Genomic DNA, 19273 nt, shown 5'->3' with positions numbered 1-19273 from the left:
AAAAAAAAATTAGCTGGGCATAGTGGCGCCTGCCTGTAGTCCCAGCTACTAGTAAGAGGCTGAGGTGGGAGGGTGGCTTGAGCCTGGGAGGTTGAGGCTGCAGTGAATTGTGATCCTACCACACCGCACTCCAGCTTGGGCAATGAAACAAGACCCTAACTCAAAAACAAACAAGCAAACAAACAAAAAACAAAACAAAACAAAAAAACACCAACCTTCCCACTAAAAAAATCATTTGAGTAACTACTCTTCCTTTAGTTTCTTCAAAGTCTGTCTCTTTTCCATTACATGGAGATAGATAGCACTCTCCAAAGCTCCTCCAGGCCAAGTCACATCTTTATCATTTTCTATATGTCATTTAACAAATTTTAACCTCGGACAAGATGATAAGACCAAAGTCAAAGCAATATTCTGAATTATGAACCCACCGAACTCAAGTGCAGAGGGCTGTAACACGATGCTTCTAAAGAGCAAACCACATTAGCTTGCATCTGCTGTCATATGATAGTGCAAGTTCAAGTTATCTGTTTTGTCATTCTCACCTTGGCTTTTTCTTTCTAATTCCTCTCAGATATGGATTTGATCTAGTTTTTATATACCATTGAGTTGGTTCTTTTTCATACTTATATTTTTAATTCTTCTTTAGGATACTGTACAGTTTCTTTTTAAGCACTATCTAGAAATTTAACTTTCACTTGTCAATTTGATTATAGTATCTACTTCACAAGTAGTTAGAAAATAAACTTTAATTAAAAAAAAAACTTTACTTTAATGCCAACAGTGAAATCATTCTCTACAATGCTATATAATAGCAATCACTTATTATATACTTTTATTTACACATCTCTAGCTATTTAAATATTTGCAGTAATCATACTTGTAGCCATTTTTCATGTAAAACTTCCTGATATTTAAAATCAATTATTTCAATGAAAATAGCATATGGGTTTGGTAACCTATTATACATGAATAATCTGCCCTAATCTATTTCACAGATTTTTCTTCTTTAGTAGAAAAAAAGATCTTATAAATTACTAAATATCAAACTTAGATGTGGGGATGAATTTCCACTTCCATTCCAAATCAACACTGTGAATAAAAGGCAATACAAATTTCTTACGGCTACAGAAAGTTTTATTGAGATTTTAAAACTTGGAATTTAAAATCATTTTAACGTGGTAAAGAAAAATTTGGATGGCCCAGCGCGGTGGCTCACGCCTGTAATCCCAGCACTCTGGGAGGCTGAGGCGGGTGGATCAGGAGGTCAGGAGATTGAGACCATCCTGGCTAACATGGTGAAATCCCGTCTCTACCAAAAACACAAAAAATTAGCCAGGCATGGCGGGGGGCGCCTGTAGTCCCAGCTACTTGGGAGGCTGAGGCAGGAGAATGGTGCGAACCCAGGAAGTGGAAGTTGCAGTGAGCTGAGATCACGCCACTGTACTCCAGCCTGGGTGACAGAGAGAGACTCCATCTCAGAAAAAAAAAAATAGAAAAAGAAAAATTTGGTAGACAGATGACCAATTATGGTCAAAACAGATGACAAAAAGATAGGATTTTTATCAAAAGAATCCACCATATAATTACGATAATTAGCATACATTTTAAGTGCATCTGATATACAAGATATTTTACAATCTTATATAAACGAAGAAGAGAGATTAAAATAGTATTCATTGGGTGATTTCTGTCTATTCATTTAATATTTTTTGAAAGCTTACTTTGTGCCAAGTACTATAAATATTGAAAATAGATAGAGTAGTGAAGCAACCAAAAGAAAACAAACACCTGCCTTCATGGAGCTTTCATTTGAAAGGGAAAGACAGTCAATTAATGTAATAAATGATAAATTATATACTATGTGAGAAGACATTATTTTATAAAAAGAAAAATAGCAGGCTAAGAAGAATAGGAAGTGCCAGAGATGGGAGAGAAGGTCCGAATTTCAAACTAACTACACTAACCAGTTGCAATCTATAGTAACCCATTACAATCCAGATGGAAACTCATTCCAAAAGCTAAATAACTATAAAAGGAAAGCTGGAGACATTGCTTTTGAGATAGGCTTTGAGGGACATCTAGGGACATCTAGGATAATAGAATGGATGGGAACAGTGCAAGCAAAGAGGTGGGAGCAGAAAAATGTCCAGGTGTTAGAGGATGCTTTATAAGTATAAAGGCAATGAAAAAAAATCCATAAAGGAAAAAATGGACAAATGTGACATACATACAAACTTGAAAATTCTATAACCATATGCAAAGTAACAAACCGCAACTAATACACTGAATTATACAAAAATATTCATTCAAAATGGGTCATAAGACTAAATGTAAAAACAAAAACTAAAACTTATAGAAGAAAACATAGGGGAAAAATCTTTGCAACAAACAAGGATTTCTTAGATAGGATACAAAACGCCTGAGCCATAAAAGAAAAAAAAATAGATAAACTGGATTTAATAAAGAGGAGAGGGTGGAAAAGGGTGGATAAACAGTTAACATGGGAATGAAAGACACTGGGTGGGCGGGGAGAGAGAGAGACAATAGGGACACACTGGGAGGATCTTTGAATGGCCAATTATGTAGTGGGTAATTAAAAGCCACTATAGGTATTAGGGCATAGGAATGACACAAAAAGTAGTATGTGATAATAGTTTATCTTACAATATTGTGTGGATGACAACGAAGAAGATAGGAATCATTGCCCCGGCTCTTGGAAATTACCAAAAGCAAAATAATGTTAATAAACATTATTGCTCCAAAATAAATGGATAAAAATATTAATTTAAGCTTTCAAGTGAAAACCTAGGAACCCTGCAGAAAATAACTGTTTACAGGAGACTTGGCTGAATAATAAAAGACCAAACTATAAATCTTGAACTATAGACCAAGTACTGTTATAAGGTAAAACTATAAACACAGAGAACATTTTTAATTATTCTACTTATTAAAAATATCACCAAAAAAAAGCTACTCAGGAAAAGGAAACAAGCGTAGGGTTCTAGCAAAAAAGAAAGCTGTAAGCTCAGAGTATAACCATCCCTGGGCACACAGAATATGAATCAATGTTACTCGAGATAACACTAGTTACTCCAGTTACTCATAGTCTAGAAGATTTGTGGTGCTTTGACTCTAATTTCCAAAATACCAAGTAGAATTTTTTTTCCCCTGATCAGTACAGTTCGTTCAATTACCGAAAGTTAAAATCAAGTTTATCAAGGCTCTTAAGATTATGAATTTTGTTTTTTTAAAGTCCTCCATTATCTTAAATTATACTAAGAAAGTTATTCACCTTGGTTCATAGTCCTCCAAATAAGAATATTTTACTATTAATTTGTGTGAAGATTTGTTAATCAAATTGATATAAAAATGAGGTTTCTGGCCGGGCGCGGTGGCTCAAGCCTGTAATCCCAGCACTTTGGGAGGCCGAGACGGGCGGATCAAGGTCAGGAGATCGAGACCATCCTGGCTAACACGGTGAAACCCCGTCTCTACTAAAATACAAAAAACTAGCCGGGCGAGATGGCGGGCGCCTGTAGTCCCAGCTACTCGGGAGGCTGAGGCAGAAGAATGGCGTGAACCCGGGAGACGGAGCTTGCAGTGAGCTGAGATCGGCGCCACCGCACTCCAGCCTGGGCGACAAAGTGAGACTCCGTCTCAAAAAAAAAATGAGGTTACTATAATTTTCCCTTATTCTTTTATTTCCATCCCCATTTCATATTTTGAATAAACAATTATATCTTAAGTAATTGCGTTAATGTCATGTGTGATATCCTAAGATAGAAAAACAATTTTTAACAGTCATGAATACTGATCCAATTATTTTCAGGGACAGGCATATATATCACTAGGTAGATGTAAGAATAACACTATGAGGCTGGATTTACAGGGCAAAAAAATCACAATGGGGAAAGCAATAAACAGAAATTGACTTCTTTAACCAGTGATACCATAATCAGGTGAAGCACTTTCAATCTATTATTTCTTTTTATAAAACCCCATATGATGGACTTTGCTTTTCAACAGTATTAAATATTCATCTTGATTTTAAAACTAAAAGAAAATACACATGAATTTTTACCTGACATTGTGATAGGAAAAAACTTCATACATATAAAGGCAATGAAAAAATCCATAAAGGAAAAAATGGACAAATGTGACAGACACAAAATCCTTACAACTCTAGAACCATACGCAAAGTAATGAACATCAAACAGTACACTACATTAATCCAAAATGGGTCATAAGACTAAATGTAAAAACAAAAACTAACAGAAGAAAACATAAGAGAAAAATCTTTGTAACAAACAAGGATTTCTTATATAGGATACAAAAAACCTGAGTCACAAAAGAAAAAAAAAAGACAAACTAGATTTATCAAAAATTTTGAACTTCTGCTATTTGAAAGTTACTGGTAAGAAAATGAAAAGATGAGCTACAGACTGGAAAAAATCACTTATAAAACATACATCTGATAAATGACTGCTGTCCAAAACAAACTTAAAAACTTGCACCTAATTATAAGAAAACAACCTAATAAATAACATGGGCAAGAGATTTGAATACACAGGCCACCAAAGAAGATACACAGATGGCAAATAAGCACAAAAAAATATGTCCAACATCATTAGCAGCTAGGGAAATACAAATTAAAGCTTTGATGACATACGACCACACACCTATTAGAATGGCTAAAATAAAAAATATTGCGAATGTCAAGGGATGGCAAGGTTGTGGAGTAACTGGACTACTTATACATTCCTGCTGGGAATGTAAAATGGTACAATCACTTTGGGAAAGAGTTTGGTGGTTACTTATAAAGTTAAAATATACTCACTATATGACTCAGCATAGATATTTCCCCAAGAGAAATAAAAACATATATATCTATATAAGAACCTGTACAACAAATATTTATAGCAACTCTATTTAAAATTATCATCCAGGAAAACAACCAGAAGTTCATCAACTGGTAAATTTATGAACAATGTAATACTACTTAGCAATAAAAAGAAATTAACTACTGATATATACAACATAGATGAATCACAAAAGTGTATGCTAAGTGATAGAAACTGTACTCAAAAAGCATATATTGTGTGATTCCATTTAGATGACTTTCTAGAAAAAGGCAAAAGTATAGAGAAAGGAAAAAAATTCTGTGGCTGCCAGAGACTGAGGATAAGGGAGAGGACTGACTCCAAAGGGCAAGAAGAAACTTTCTAGGTGGTGAGTATTCTCCAAAAATAATAGTGAAAGAATAAATACTCTATCCAAAAAAATTATAGATTATATTATGCATTATATAAAACAAAATCAAGTTGTCATAGTAGAAATAAGAATATGAGAAAATACTCACATACATAAAGGGAGAAGGCAAAAAATAAGATTGACTACACAATATATACCACTTTTGTAACTACATCTGTATAATACACAGGACATATACCAAAATGCTGATTCGTTATAGCTAGGTGAGTATATCTGTATTTTTCATACATTCTATAATAAACTTATATTAAAATTACAGTAGTTTTTTGAAAGTTATTTTTTAACACATTGTCCCCACCAAGTGGACATGGTAAAGTATCTTTCTAAGTCAGCTTTTGGCATATTTAAAAATTGAATCTGGTATCTGACAAATTGCACTTTCAAAACATCTAAATTGATAAATACAAACCTCATGATAAAAATTCAGTTTTCTTTGGAGTTGTAACAAAAAGTGGCAGTTTTAAAAGCAGTAATTGAGATAACCTACTGCATTACTTGAATTTGTTTTGTTTGTTTTTTGTTTTTGTTTTGAGATGGAGTCTTGCTCTGTCACCCAGGCTAGAGTGCAGTGGCACGATCTCTGCTCACTGCAACCTCCGCCTCCCGGGTCCAAGCGATTCTCCTGCCTCAGCCTCCTGAGTAGCTGGGATTACAGGCGTGTGACACCATGCCTGGCTAATTTTTGTATTTTTAGTAGAGACAGGGTTTCACCATGTTGTTCAGGCTGGTCTCAAACTCCTGACCTCGTGATCCACTAGCCTTGGCCTCCCAAAGTCCTGGGATTATAGGCGTGAGCCACTGCGCTCGCCTAGTTGAAGTTTTATAGTAAAATAAGTGTTTCTCAAACTGTATGGTGTAGTTACCTGGAGGAAATTCAGAATTAGGATGTCTGTGCAATCACACTAGGAAAAACAGCATTTAAATTCAGGAATTTTAAGCAAATTGAGAGCAAGAATCATATTTTTAAATTATTTTTTCAGTTCTAGAAGCTGGCCCAGAGCTGAGCACATAGTAGGAAGTCCACAAATGTTTCATTTTAAAAGTTAATATAAGATCAAACAGCAACATCCAGTAAATCTAGGCTTAAAAAATGATTTTTTAAATTTCAAACAAAAATCTGCCATTTCCAATAATACAGACTATTGTTTTTTAGAAATGCTAAATGTTTACTTGAAATCTTGAGTCCATGATGAAGTTTGGAGGTCTAACACTGTTTTCACTGCAGGGACCAACAATTAAAGGGAAGATTATCTTTGGTTGATAGAACCAAGTTTATACAGTTTATGCATCCTCTATTTTCCTCCTGCTTCTCTCCACATGGCCAGATTTATTTGGAATGGTAGTGGCGTCTGAGTCAATGAGGTATATTAATAATGGAACAAAACTTTTAAAAAGTTCTAAGAAAATATTTAACACTGTTTACTCCAACAGTCTCTCCCCGCCACACACACACCCAATTAGGACTCGATATTCTCACTTTAAGAATCTGTAATGTAAATGAAGGCAAGAACCTTAATCGTTTGGCTCACCATACCATTATGCCAGACCCCCAAAACATTAGCTCAACAAATAGATTAACCATACAAAATTTTTAGTTTGAAGGAAAAAGAAACAAAGAAATAAGAACTATTTGCCACGTTATCATCAATTAGTAGCTAATAAGCGTCTCCTACTAAAGACCATAAACTAAGCAGTTCTGTAGTAGGCTGGATTCTAATTAAGGAAATTTAATTTTTATTTTAAACAACTGCTAGGATCATCTTTCTTAGGAGGTCCTTTACAAACCTCCTGAACCAGAATAATTTATATTTATTTATTTTACTCAAATGAATATAGCAGCAAATACTTTCCCAGTTTGGGACTGATGATGTTTTAAAAATTAATAAAAATTAAAATGAAAGTACATGGCATTTGTTAAAGGGTAATAAAATAACTCCAGTCAATTGGCTAGTTCTATACTAGTAGATTTCTTTAAACGGTAATGAAATCATTGCTTTAAAAAAATCCATCATTATTAAAATAAAAAAAAAGTTGCCTCAGCCTCCACCAAAATTAGATTTGTAAGTTGCTGGTCATTCCTATAATTAAATCTGTGTCACAAATTTGCAAGAAAAATGATCACTGTGACTAATGCATTTACTTGCCACACAAGTCCTGCCAGACAGCATAGAACATTATGCTGCTAAAATAGAATAGGTACAGATTCTATACATTTTTATTAGGTAACAGAGACCATTTTTTATTTACAATGATTGTACTTCAGATAAGAGTTTGTTTTAAAAACAAACCCACATACAGCTATCACTGGGTCTTCCTGACTGAAGCATTATGGCATATTTTTAACTCTGCAAATATGTTTGTCACTTTGGCACATATACCACTGTTTTTCTAGAGAGGTGTTACGTAAAAAATGATCTAGTGAAAGAAACGCAAACATGTTTAGGCTGCCAGAGTCCCTGATTCTAGGAGTTTCTTCATTTGACTTCTCCAAATAATTTTAATTCATTTCTTTGATGGCGTGATTGAGAAGTGACCTCAGAGAACGGTGTTTCCCAAAGTGTAAATGAAAACAAGATGACTCAAAGGACATGTGCACAGAGAATTAGTAATGCAACTTACTGTCTTTTCAACTCTCAATCCTTTGGATTGCAGAAGGAGAAAGTGCTTTGTTTGGTGCTGGTGCTAATTTCACCTTTTATCAAAAGAAGGGCAGGCATCAGATTCAGAGCCTTGAATAGCAGCAGAGGTTAGCTACAAATTAATAGTAGCTTTTTTTTCCATTGACTTAATTTCAGTTACCTTCTATTCACGACAAGATAGTTCTTTATTTATAGTGTTGATGTAAAGTTTTGGCTTGAAATAAATTTAAATTGAAAATGTGAGTCTTATTTAACAAACAGTATGCTGACATGGCAAAAGCTATAATGATGCCTGAATGCTGGAAAGCACTGCATTGAAGACAGTCTTCATTCCTGTCTTCTCTCTTTCTTAAATATTTTATTATTTTTTTCCCATATTTATGTTTTGTGTATTTGCTTCGGTATCTTGAAAAATGCCTTGAATCTAATGGACTCTGAGTATATGTGTGCTGATTTTCTATCCTATTTTCCTATATTGTGCTACCTGCTAATTGAACCAATGGTATTTTTTAAAAAGTAGTCTGTTCTCAGCAATTCAGCTCTTATGATGTTCACTTGCTCAAACAGGTGATGATCAAATGAAATGCATAGCACGATGATGGGTTGCATTGTGCAAAGGTGGAAACCAACTTCCATTCATCTGAACACAGTTATTAATTTTAACACCCAGGATGGGCCATTTAAACTCTTGGTTTTATCCAGTTCTTCCCACTAAAAGATGAACTTGAAACAGCATCTATAAGACGGTACTGATACTGCTTAAATATTAAGTCGTTTGTTCTGGCATTGAAGTTTAATGAAAATAAAAACTTTTTTATAAACAAGTCATGAACTTTTGAGGTAAAACTAAGATACCAAGTGAACAATTTGGGTTGATTAAGATTTTAAGAAAATTAAGCACATGCACACACACACACAAATTCAGCATAGTCTTCAATACTTTACAAAATAAGAGACCCCATAAACCATAAACTAACTACATCCTAGACTTAGGTGAAAGCAAACCAAATTAACAACGGAATCTTATCTAGTACCACCTTTAAGCCTCTTTGTTTAACATTTGAGATTCTTGATCTAATTTTTAAAAAGCATTGTTCCACAGCAATCAATGAGTAACAAAGATAATGGTGTTTCCTCTTTAACCATTCTAAATATTTCAGAAATTCTTACATTTATGTTACCATGAATTTCTCTAATGTTTTATAGCATAGTTGGAAACTCGATTTGGCATGATCATCTTTGTCATTCACTAGAGTTTCCTTTTAAGATCAGGAGTCACCAAAAACAATAAAATAGGCATGTATCATTGTACAGGAAAGGAAAAATTACAAGAAGGTGATAAACATACAAGTTATTATTATTAAAACATGGCTTTCGTGTTTGGGATTTCTTTTCTTTCAGCAGCTATAATAACATCAGTTAACTATTTAAATTTTTCTACAAAGCAGGGTAGTAATGGGGAACCAGCCAAAGCAGAGGGAAGACAGAACAATTGGGTAAGGGAAGAAAAATATAAACTGGCTAGTTTTTCACCCCAAGGCAAGGAGTTCCTTTTCACCTTTGATCTGGCATGAAAAGAAAATTGTTCATCTTAGAATAGCTTCTGCTAGTTCCAGCAACGTGTATTTTAAAAGAGAAGAATTATGTGAAAGAAACCCATTTCTTGACACTTTAAATGAAGAGATTTAGAAAGTAAACAGTGACTCGCATAGATCTTTTTTAGACTAGATGTTTTGAATTTACAAGGATGATTTAACTTTCTGACTCTATGATGATGTTTCTGAAATTCTTATTAGTACATCTATGTTGCCATGAATTGTTCTAATGTTTATAATATCACTATTAAAAACTCAGTTTGGCATGAGTAGCTTGTCATTCATTAGCGTTTCCCTTTAAGATTAGAAGTTACCAAAAATAATAAAATAGGCTGAGGAGTCTAAAAATAGCAAAGTTCTAAACGTTCCTTTTAAACTTTAACCTATACTTCTTAGAGACATGGAAACACTGAATTCAGCCTCCAAATAAAAAACGCTAAGTTCTAACAAATCAAATGATATAAATTTAGTTTGGGAAATTTGTTTTCAACACAATTGAATCTTTTGAAATTAAAGAAAAAAAAATTTCAATTAGAATTTTCCCAAAAGATGTCAGTATCTATTTTTAAAAAACCAACACCTTCTGATGAGGAGCAACACGTGAGTTGCCTGAACTTGAAGTAGAACTATATACATGTATATACATAAATTTTAATAGCATTTTAGTTATTCAGGGTGCTTTACTATCAAATTTTATTAAAATCTCATTAAGAGAGAAATCTCAAATCACTACGTTCCACAATTATTATAAACTGAATGATTTAAATGAGAGGAGGAGATAATGACATTAACTTCTTAACTTAAAGCAATCCTCCATGGCATGATTTTAAAATATTTTCTTAGTCTCAAATTTATGTAAATTGAATTCACCTATCATTAGTTATTACCCACCTAGCTACATTAAAAACAATAACAAAAACAACAAAAACAGCTTTCTATAATAATTAGTTCCTAAAAAGACTGTTCAAATTAGACCTGGGACATTATTAAACTAGCTATAAATATGTACAGTATTTTATTTAGTATACCCAAATGCCTGAAAATCAACAAAAATGCTCTCAGAGTTCTTTCTTCAAATACTCTTCTAATAAAAGCCTTTCATTCAAAGATTTAAGGTAATCTGAAATAAATACCCTTTTCAGATTCTATTATGTTTGTACCACAGGAATGGTCACTCATAATCAGAGAATAATCAATGGATCAGGGTATTTTAGATCTTGCAGGGCTTAGTCAGAGATAAACAATTTCCTTATTTCATGGATATCCATAGTCACACACACATAAAAGTTCAGGGCAGAGCTTGGACAAAAACCTAGATCTAACATTTAGCTCAAAGTTATTTCTTATCACATCATATAAACAGTTTATATAATTTATCCCACAAGTCCACAGTTTAGGCACTATCATTGCCTCATTTAATATATAGAGAAGCTTACATTGTTAGGCTAGTATTCAGTTAAGTAAGAATTTAAACCTAGTCTGGCTCCAGAAACGATACCACTACTCATAATCCTAAATTTTAAGAACAGGTGGATATTTTCCATTTATAGAGAAAATTCCCAAATAGCTGTAACAAGTACCATCCTTTAAGAATAATAAAATAAAAATATAAAGTTTACAATTTGGAATTTCACTCCTGTAAAATAAATCTTCTTCCTAATCCCAACTCAAGCACCAATTTCTCCCTGAAGCCTTCTCATGTCATTTAACTGAGATGAACGTCTTTCTTCAAATCTTTAATAATTGTTGTACATTGTTCATATGTAGAATGTACTAGCTGTCTCAATATCTATTTTCCTCTTCTTTCTTAGTAACAGAAATCTAATTTTCAGCTCTCAGTAAATTGCCATATTTCCCAACTTCAGTGGCTAGGAGTGATCATGTGACTGAGTTCTACAATAAGAAGCGCTAGTATTGTGGTGGAATTCCAGGAATGCTGTTCAAAGAAAGAAGACTCAAAAAGAGTTCTTTTTTCTTTTTTCTTTTTCTTTTTCTTTTTTTTTTTTTTTTTGAGACAGAGTCTTGCTCTTTCGCCCAGGCTGGAGTAGGGAGCTCTTTTTTCTATTCTCACTATTTTACCTTGCTCTCCAGACGTTCTGGCTGGGGCTCCAGCAGCTATCTTGGATCATGAGGCAGCCTTGAGGAAGAAAACTGCATGCTGCAGATGGTGGAGGACAGAGATAGGAGTCTTGGCCCATGATGAGACCATGAAGCCACTATACCATATTTGGACAGCTCCCTCCAAATGTTATATAATGGAAAAATAAATCTTAATCTTGTGTAAGTCACTATTAATATTTTTTTTCTGTTAAGCCAAACCTAATTCTAACTGATACAGTTCACACATGTTTCATAATCCTAGGCTGTTGTAACTATGGTGAAGAGAGGAAAAAAAGATATAGAATTATTTTTCTTACAACACTGGAGCAAAACATACCTAATCATAATTTTCACTCTCGAACTCTCTCTGGTAATTTTCAACTTTGTGAAAGGAAAAGCAGGGGAAGGAACGGGAATAAAAAAAGTAAAACAACACTTCTGCCTTTTTGCCATTGCTCATGCCATTTCCTCTCCTTTCCTTTACCAGTTAAGTCCTGCCCATACCTCAAGGCCCAGCTCAGAGCAATCACTTCTGTCAGACCTGTGAATTTAGAGTGCATATTGTCTGTGCCATTTATTTGACAATCATATATCTCTAGTAACATCTTTCATATGGCTTGTTAACTTTTACATTGCACTTCTTTTTCTACATGTCGTCTCCACAACCTAGTGGGACCCACCTTATATTTCTTTGCATTCTTCACAGACACTAGAAAACTACCTCTGTGTAGCAGGAAATCAATAAATACTTTTGATCGATTAACTGAATTAGGGTAAGAAAAAAAAGCGAAGAAAAGAAAAAGAGCAAAAGACTAAGAAGTGAGAATACACAGCTTCTTAGGAGTGAAAGAGCATAATACAAATCCCAAAGAACCACGAGCACAAGTTGTACTTTACTAGACCTTACCAAACAAGTGGGCCTGGTAAAACAAATATGATACGTTCATATAGTCAGTGCATGTCTCACACTATACTTAGTAAGCTTGTTCTCTGACAAAGGAATCACGTATTTTGTTTCAGTCACTCAGACAAAATTGTGTCAACTTTATTTTCTCGAAGTCTAGACATCTGAAAGACTAAGAGATCCAACTTAAGAAGCTATGTTTTGATAGTGGAGGTGTATGGTGCCAAATCATGTACCAAAATTGGCTTCCAGGAAGTTCATATTTTACAGATATTATTCTATTAAACAATTGTGACAACATATAGAATAATACTTGGACACATGAAATAATGACTTAAAATATTACTGAGTCTAAACTAAGCAATCCAAAAGATTATTTTTGTTAAACAGACTTTATTGTCTAAAACCCAGAAATAATACAGCATGGCAAAAAACATTACTGGCTCTATAAAAATAAGATATAGGCTATGCATATTTTTTGCGGATGCTACATCATTAAAAACTCTGTAAGCCTATGTGACACTAAAAGCTGTGTAGCACTATGTAGAATTAACACTATGTAACAACATGTTTAAAAGTTTTAACTACATTTAAATACAAACAATAATAATTAACACAGCATTTTAAACAGAGGTAATTGATATTTTACCTAGACTCATGAACTAGTTTATACATCACTTATTTTACTCTCAATTATTTGTAAATCACTGCACTACATACCTGCTAATGAGTTATGCCCCCCAAAATATAAGATTCTAATTTACTTCAGGAACCTAACAAAGTTTTAAGGCACAAAAAATTTTAAATTAACAGAAAACTTAGTTTCTCAATCTTTCATAACACAAATCAAGTCTCTGTTACATCATTTATTTTAAAATAATGATTAAAAATGCTAAAACAACATCCTTATATTGGTTCTACTTATGAAAGCTGAACTACTTTTGAATCTTTATATATATATATATATAGATAGATAGATAAATAGATACATTTACTTGCAAATTACTCATTAGTCATATCTTCCTTTCAAATTTTCTTTCACATAGATTTCTCAGAAGCATCCAAGCCAGTAGTTTCTTTGACAGTGAAATGTACAAAATAAATGGCATGTCAACACGTAAATTAGCATTCCCTTTCTGACCAGCTGGGTCATGTTTCCTTTTCAAAATCCTTAGTCCCATGACACAAAATAATAATAATCTAAAAGACCTCATTAAATGATCAATATATTGACATAACCTCTATAAGGAGACACATAGTGTTTTAATTGATTCTTTGAATTCATTAAATGGAATATTAAAACCCAAGCCTCCGAAACATATTGTAAGAGAACATTTGATTTATTTATTAACTAATTTTCTTCAGGGTATGGATACTGGCACATGAAAAGATTCAACAACTTTTATATTTAACCAAAAAGTAAAAGAAATCCAGCTTTCACTAAATCTTTCATATAAACAATATCACAGCAAAAGTTGTAATAGACAAGTTAAACCATATTTACTTACCAAAAAACTTCCAAAGGCTGAATTAAATATTGCAGCTGCCTATAAAGAAAATAAATAGGGGAAAAAAACTCATTGAAAGTAAATAGGAATAATAAAGGCAAAGATTATCATTCTCCCTTCCCCCACTATTCAAAACCTTAAAACATTGACTCTATAAAGCAAAGTTAGTCATTGCTTCCAAAATTGCCAGTGGCCTATAGTTCACTGAGACAGATGAGCTACAGCTTAGGAATTCATAAATAATGGGTCTCAAAAGCAGGCAGAAAACACTTGTCATGCCTTGAACCTATATGACAGTACCAAAAGAATCACTGACAATGCTAAATTGAGACCACGTTGTTATTGATTTTCCTACTAAATTTAAAACAATCAGAGGTTGATTTATTTATTAAAAAACATATATTACTGGGAGAAGGAAAAACAGAATTGTAAGACAAACATTAATTGCTCCCTGTCAGTGACACAGTCTTAAGAGCTACAATCACAACGTAAGATCTGTTTCTATACATCACACATTAGAAATATGAACAATGCTGTTAAGACCAGGAAAGTTACTACTGTACAATTAATTCTAAGGTAAAGAAAAGCAAGAAAAGCTCCAAATTGGTGTTCAAAATTCAAAGAAGAAATATTTGACTTTCTGCTTACCTAAATATCCACGGAATACACAGTAGATGTAACATAGCTCTTAATTTTAATTTAATCACTATATTCAGTGAAGCTATGCCAGAGTCCTGCAAGCTTCTCACATTACCCAAAAGGAAACAACTTGTATAACATCCAATTTGATAAAAAGAAAATAAGAAAGAAAAAATAATAAAAGGGGTAGAGAGAATCTATTTACATCTCCTGCGCATCCAGAGCAGAATTAAATTAATCATCACGGACATTAGCAGCCACACTGTAGTAAAAAGAGGATATCAGTTTAGTAAGTTTGAATAAAGTCCAAAGCCAGGCTAAGAGCTGTAGCTGAAAATGCCTTCTGCTCCAGAAGAGGATGCAATGAGAGTGAATGGGTAATGAGATCCTTGGCTCCAGAGAGCTTAGCTCTCCTATTCCAGTTCATAATTAATTCAAAGCTTTGATAATTTCATTAGATTTCTCCTTTACTGGCCCTATCAATAAAAGATGGCACTGGACCACAGCTCCTCTGTGGCATAAACACAGGCACAGGCACAGGCCAGGGAAACCTTTGCTTCCTGACAGGGACAATGGCATATGGTGTTCTGTGTTGTACAGGGAGCAGTGAAAAAAAGAAAATCAGCTAAATAAAACATTACAGATGACAATTGTAAACTATAGCAATATATTTAACACATCTTCCTGGAATTCCATTATGGATGATTACAGGAAAAAGTTTTATGTCTGGGGAAAAATAAGTAAAAGGGTATAAATAAATGAGTTGTGGTGACACCAACAGGGAACACTGGCCCTCCTTCCTACAAAAAATGTACCTTTCTCACAAACAATTTTTATATTTAGATCTTATTTTGTGCTTAAAAACGGAATTACTTCTTTTTAATAAAGGAAGGAGGTCTTCCCCCTTTGAGTCTCTCTCTTCTGAATTCCTTTATTTATAGTCCCTTTCACTAAGCTTTTACTCAATAACTAGCGGTTTTGTCTAGCATTTGAGGAAACAAAGAATCATTCAAGGAAAAAAGACTCAGAAGTCAAAGTAAAATAACCATATATGACAAATAATATCATACTCATAAATAACTCATAAATACTCATAACTATATGAGTATATAACAACTACTACTCATAAGATCAAATCACCATACTCCTACCCTCTCTTGTTCTCTTCTTTAACGCAAATGCAAGAAATACATTTTATGTGAATTGGCCTATGTTCCTGCCTCTTATAAAATGACAGTGATGGGATATCTTGGTACCCAAAGATGCTGCAGGTCAACTCATTCTTAGTTGTTTTCCAACAGTGGTGATGGACTTGAACTCAGTCGACTATACTGTCGTCCTGTGCAGTGAGCACCGTCAATCTTTTGTGAAATGATTGATTAAGGTTCTGGGTACTCTGAAGGCCATGTGAAATCAGACACTGAAACCAAAGATCTTGTGCTCAACAGCAACTGATAATTAAGGTAATAGTTGGCTCAATTCTGTGGTTGCAGTCTATGAAACAACCATGATTTCCAGAGTTTCAACAAGTAATAATAAATATTTAGAGTATTTTATTGATATATAAAAGACATGCATGTATTTCGACTTAGGGAGGAATTCCCAGCTCCTTGGCATGGCGTCCAAGGCCCTCCATGAACAGGTTTCTATCCATCTCATTCCCTGCCTCAAATTTTACATTCCGACAACAATGAACTACTTGCAATTCCCCAAACTCATCATGCCATTTCTTACTCCCTTGCTCCCTGGACTGAAATACCCTTCTCCCTCTTCTACCTAGGTAATTCTATTTTATTTTAATAACACAGCTTGGTCATCATCCTTCTGAGATGGGAGAGCTCCCTTGATCCCTTATGGGACTGGCGAAGGGAGTAGCTAATTTACTTGGCCGCCATGCTCAATCCTTTACAGGAGGGAGCACACAAGCAAATGGATGTGGGTACAGGCACAAAGGAACACTGGAACTGGCCAGTTGCTCCTGTCTGGCAGGAGCAGGGTGAGTTTGTGTTGCCCCACAGCAGTGTCCAAGTGTGTTACAATGCTCTTTTAGCTCTGCCATCCAAGAGGGGGTGTCTGTGATCCTCTGAGCCCCAGAAGACATGTGTTACAATCAGTGCTCTTTTAGCATTTGCTATCCATAGATGGCTAGGTGTTAACTAGCTTAGTGGAGGGTCAGGTGACAGCCTTTTACACTCTGCCCTCTTGGTACCCGAGTTCTTATCAGGTGTCCAGGAAAAATCAGGTCGCAGAAGCAAATCAAAAGCTAGTTAATGTGGAGGACTTTGTTGAGCAGTGGAAGTGGCTCTCAGAGGGAAAGGGAGCTGGAAAGGGGGTGCAGTGGGACGATAATCTTCCCCTAGAGTCTGGCCATCCCTAATCGAACTCCTCTCTGACCACAGTCTCTGATGTACAGCTGCTTCTCCTCTGGATGTTCGGACGCTTCTCTCTTCTCTCTTCTGTGTGTGTGTGTACGCCCACATGTGCGCACACGTGCCCTGAGTCTGGGGTTTGCAGTTCTCATGGGCACAGGGGGTGGGGCAGGCCAAAAGGCAGCATTCAGGTGGGAAAACAAGAATAGTTCTTACATTGGGCCATGGGTCCAGACTTGAGGGTGGAGGTCTTGCCAGGAACGCCATCCTCTTCTACCCAGTATTTCTCTGTCTCCTGGCTCTATTACTTCCAAGAGGCTTTCAATGACCTTCCCCCGACACACACACACACCTTAGCATACACACATATCTACACTTACAGATGGACTGAGTATCCCCACACCTGCTGGCAGAACATCCTGAGCCTATCTCTGCCATGGGACTTGTCCCACTGTATTGAAAAGACTGGCTGGGCATGGTGACTCATGCCTGTAATCCCAGCACTTTGGAAGGGCAAGGTGGGCAGATCACTTGAGGTCAGGAGTTTGAGATCAGCCTGGCCAACATGGTGAAACCCTGTCTCTCCTAAAAATACAAAAATTAGCCAGACATGGTGGCAGATGCCTGCAATCCCCATGATTACAGGCTGAAGCAGGAAAATTGCTTGAACTCAGGAGGTGGAGGTTGCAGTGAGTCGAGATTACACCACTGCTTTCCAGCCCGGATGATGGAGCAAGACCCTATCTCAGAAAAAATGGAATGACCTACTTACATGTCTCTCTCCCCTGGTCATGTAAGGAAGGAATTTAATGAAACTCATCCTAAGCACCCACTTGTTTATTACTCCTACTCACACCCTGACTCTGAAGTGGCCAGAAGTAGAAAGGGTGAGAAGGTTTATCTATCTATCTATCTATTGTGAAACAGATCAGGCCCTTGTGTCCACTGGTACCATTTTAAAATTTTTATCATGTGTATAGATTCATTAATTAAGAAATATGAATTGCTGACACAAGTATGATTTCCTGAAATGTCCAAAGTCTTCATATCCTACTGAGTTATTTTATGTGTTTGTCAGAATCCAAGGCACAGAAGACTGGATCTGCCATCTGGTACCATAGCTAACCTATGACAATAACAGGAGATCTAGACTTCAGACTCCCATCCATCCCATCCAATACAATAATTTCCTTCACATCGTTTTCAAAACAGTATCTTGTTTTACTTCTCTTAAAACGCTTGAACCTTCCTATTATGATATAGTTATATAAAATATGTTTAATATAAATAATGTTTTCTGAGATCAGATGAGATTGGGCAAGTTCAGAGTGGTATGACCATAGACCACAAATGACCAAAATTTAGCCACCATGCCTAGCTAGAATTTTTTAATTTTTTTGTAGAGACAGGGTTTCCTTATGTTGCTCAGGCTGGTCTTGAACTCCTGGACTTAAGTGATCCTCCCATCTCAGCCTCCTAAAGTATTGAGATTACAGGTGTGAGTCACCATACCCAGCTTAATTTTAAAATATAGCAGTTCTTTGGTTATTATCTCCTTTGTTAGAAAATATTTCAAAACCCATTCCTCCTCTAGAATGCTCCACTACAACAAGAATTTGTCTAATTCATTGAAAGAAATGAGTGAATGAACAAATACCTCTTGTGCTAACGGAATGTCCTACACAGTAATGTTTTTATTATTAACTCATAAAATCCCATTAGCAAAATGTATACCTTGGAGTAATCACATTTGGTAGATAATTAGATCAGCTCTAGCTTAAAAAAAAAAAAGTTCATATTGAGAGTTTTTTTTAATATTGACTAGATTGACTTCCTTTATATTACACATTTGTAGATAATATATTGCTTTTGGTATCAACCCAATGTTACACAATATAAGATATTTTACTAATGTTCCATTATATATTATACAGCATGTCTTTATTAAACTATTTTGGAAAATTAAGCAAGTTCAATAATGAATTAATTACATCATAAACTACTTGGAATTATTTAAAACAAAGGTAAATTTCTAAAAACAAACAAAAAAAAAATAAGAAAATGAGGAAAAAGAGTTCTCTCATAAAAGCAAGCTCTTTGAAAGGGGATATCACCACTAACCCCACAGAAATACAAACTACCATCAGAGAATACTATAAACACGTCTATGCAAATCAACTAGAAAATCTAGAAGAAATGGATAATTTCCTGGACACTTACACTCTTCCAAGACTAAACCAGGAAGAAG

General features: G+C 34.9%; 1 protein-coding gene across 3 annotated transcripts in view; it reads right to left on the bottom strand.

Annotated features, from left to right (window-relative positions):
- Positions 1-19273, bottom strand: part of SLC10A7 (solute carrier family 10, member 7) — a 263021-nt gene that overhangs the window by 165300 nt on the left and 78448 nt on the right. For 2 of the 3 annotated variants that reach the window (XM_011956821.1, XM_011956826.1), the window contains exon 5: positions 14018-14056. The exons of the other annotated variant lie outside the window; for it this stretch is intronic. In XM_011956821.1, coding sequence (XP_011812211.1) covers positions 14018-14056 — 39 coding nt within the window. The remainder of the gene's footprint in view (positions 1-14017; positions 14057-19273) is intronic. 3 annotated transcript variants of the gene reach the window in all.

This window comes from Colobus angolensis, unplaced genomic scaffold (genome assembly GCF_000951035.1).
Source record: "Colobus angolensis palliatus isolate OR3802 unplaced genomic scaffold, Cang.pa_1.0 Scaffold111, whole genome shotgun sequence".
Taxonomy (NCBI): domain Eukaryota; kingdom Metazoa; phylum Chordata; class Mammalia; order Primates; family Cercopithecidae; genus Colobus; species Colobus angolensis.
Note: the sequence above shows the minus strand (reverse complement) of the source record. Positions and strands in the feature narration are given on the sequence as shown.